The sequence below is a fragment of the Penaeus vannamei genome, chromosome 35, assembly GCF_042767895.1.
Source record: "Penaeus vannamei isolate JL-2024 chromosome 35, ASM4276789v1, whole genome shotgun sequence".
Lineage (NCBI taxonomy): Eukaryota > Metazoa > Arthropoda > Malacostraca > Decapoda > Penaeidae > Penaeus > Penaeus vannamei.
Window position 1 is genome coordinate 9,651,237 of NC_091583.1, and position 2,500 is coordinate 9,653,736.

Here is a 2,500-nt window from a genome sequence, read left to right on the forward strand (position 1 = left end):
AGCCTTGATTCTCGTTCATAAAGAGGCGTCCTCTTTTTCTTTTCTTTTGCCATTTTTTTTTTTGCTTTTCATACGCCGCTTTTTCCCGAAGCAAACGAAAAATTCTCATAGACTCTGCATAACTTTGTAGTCCTGCATTTTCTGCTTCCGCCTTCCGGGACCTAATTACATAGAAAAAGCACCTTTTCGCAGGAAGCAGGTGCCTCCCCCCTTTTCCCTCTCCCGCCCACCTCCTGAAGTCATTAATCAATTATACCTGTCGTGTCCAGGTGATTAGTTACCTCTAACCGGGAAGGAGTAACAGGTGAGGGAGGCGCCGTGACAGCGCCTTTCTGCCGTTCGTAAACAACCCAGGGCTCTTTCCCGGTATGCCCAGCCCGCGCCGTAATTTTATTCATACGACGGTTTCTCTTCCGTTACTCGTGCCGATGTGTGACTTGTGTTTGGTCGCAATTTTCTAATTAATTTTCTTTCGTTTAGAAAACAGGAAATAAAATCACGTCTAGTTGCAGCCATTTACCAAACAAAGCATTACTAATGACGAACAAAGTCTCCATTCGCTAACTTTCCCCTTTTCTCCCGCAGTGCTCAATGTGGCCGCAGGGAAGGCGCCCATGCAGTCGTCCGTGGCCGAGGGAGGCATCCCGCAGAAGGCCGTGGACGGCTCGTCGGCCACGGCGTTCTCCACGGACACCTGCACCCTCACCAACACGGAGCGGAACCCCTGGTGGTACGTCAACCTGCTGGAGCCCTACATGGTTCAGCTCGTCAGACTCGACTTCGGACAGTCGTGCTGTGGTACGTCTTTTCCTGCTGTTCTTGTGGGAGAGGGATGTAGGTTTGGTACATATGTATTTGTACATAAAACATGTTAATGGGATTCATTCACTGATAATATGTAAGCTAGGATATGATACAAAGTTTTATTATTACAATCAATCCACACACTACAACTGTTCCTCACAAGCTTAAACCTTTGAATCTGTTGCGCCGAACAGGGAACCAGCCAGCGACGATTGTGGTTCGCGTAGGCAACAATCGGCCGGATTTGGGAGTCAACCCCGTGTGCAACAGATTCGTCGGCCTGCTGGAGGAAGGCCGCCCGCTCTTCCTGCCCTGTAATCCCCCCATGCCAGGCGCCTTCGTCAGCGTGCACTTCGAGGGACCTCCAGGTGTCCAGCTGTCAATCTGCGAGGCATTCGTCTACACAGATCAGGTATTGCGTTTGGGTGTCCTTCTGTATTCCATTTGTTAATCATATAAATACTGCAGTCTTTACTATTCCTTTTTTATATCTAAATTATTTTTCTCCTTTTAATTTTCCGACTGCAGTATATATATATAAAAAATATACATATAAGGAAAATCCAATTACCAAAGTCTGACTCGACCCTCCCCCGACAGGCGCTTCCCATCGAGCGGTGCCCCTCCTTCCGCGACCAGCCCCCGGGCAGCACCGCCACCTACAACGGCAAGTGCTACATCTTCTACAACCAGCAGCCCAAGAACTTCGACGACGCCCTCGAGTTCTGCCGAAGCCGCGGAGGGTCTCTGGTGGACGAGACCAACCCCGCCCTGCAAGGATTCCTCAGCTGGGAACTCTGGCGCAGGCACAGGTGAGGGATTGCCTCCTGTGGGGATTGCAGGCGTCGCTGCAGGCTGTTGCAGCTTCAGATATTATCAGGATTAATAACTGTCGAATAGTGACTCCATTGGAATATTTTGAATATGCTTAGTGGCTTAGGGGAAAACTGTTGATCAGAGATTTTGAATGGAATATTAATTTGTTCAAAAATACAATTTTATTGTACAAATGAAAATCAAAATACTTGTGTTCGCTATGAACTTGTACGTTTTGAACAAGATAGGTAAAACAGAAAACTGACCCAGCTTTTTCTTTCGCTCAGGGGAGAACAAAACGGCCAGTACTGGATGGGCGCCGTTCGTGACCCCGATGACGTCAATAACTGGAAATGGATCAACGGTCGTGACGTAACCGTGTCCTTCTGGAACCTTCCCGGCGGCAACGAGAACTGCGCCCGCTTCGACGGCACCAAAGGCTGGCTGTGGTCGGACACCAACTGCAACTACGACATCAACTTCATCTGCCAGCACCGTAAGAGAAGCTTCTTGTTGTCTCTTAAACTTCTAGAATGACAGGCAGTTCTCACATCACAAAATTAATCTTCTTTTTTCAATGAGAAATACACTCAGCACTCTTCAAATCATGAGAAAATCTATAAAAAAGAAAGAAAAAAAAAAAAGGGAAAATTAAGAAAATGTATACATATATCCAAAACACCTCAAAAATATCCTCAAAATAACGCCTCCCCCAACCCTCGCCCACCAGGCCCCATGACGTGTGGAAAGCCCGAGCAGCCGCCCAACTCTACCATGGTCGCCGCCAACTACAACGTGGACTCGGAGGTGGAGTACCGCTGCGACCCCGGCCACGTCCTCATCGGGCCGGCGCAGAGGACCTGTCTCGAGTCCGGCTTCT

General features: G+C 48.6%; 1 protein-coding gene across 3 annotated transcripts in view; it reads left to right on the forward strand.

The window, feature by feature from the left end:
- LOC113821686 (uncharacterized) overlaps window positions 1-2,500 on the forward strand; it is a 66,596-nt gene that overhangs the window by 55,564 nt on the left and 8,532 nt on the right. For all 3 annotated transcript variants that reach the window (XM_070113904.1, XM_070113905.1, XM_027374202.2), the window contains exons 3-7: window positions 586-798; window positions 999-1,216; window positions 1,405-1,616; window positions 1,908-2,116; window positions 2,351-2,500. The exon at window positions 2,351-2,500 is cut by the window's right edge and continues 27 nt beyond it. In XM_070113904.1, coding sequence (XP_069970005.1) covers window positions 586-798; window positions 999-1,216; window positions 1,405-1,616; window positions 1,908-2,116; window positions 2,351-2,500 — 1,002 coding nt within the window. The remainder of the gene's footprint in view (window positions 1-585; window positions 799-998; window positions 1,217-1,404; window positions 1,617-1,907; window positions 2,117-2,350) is intronic.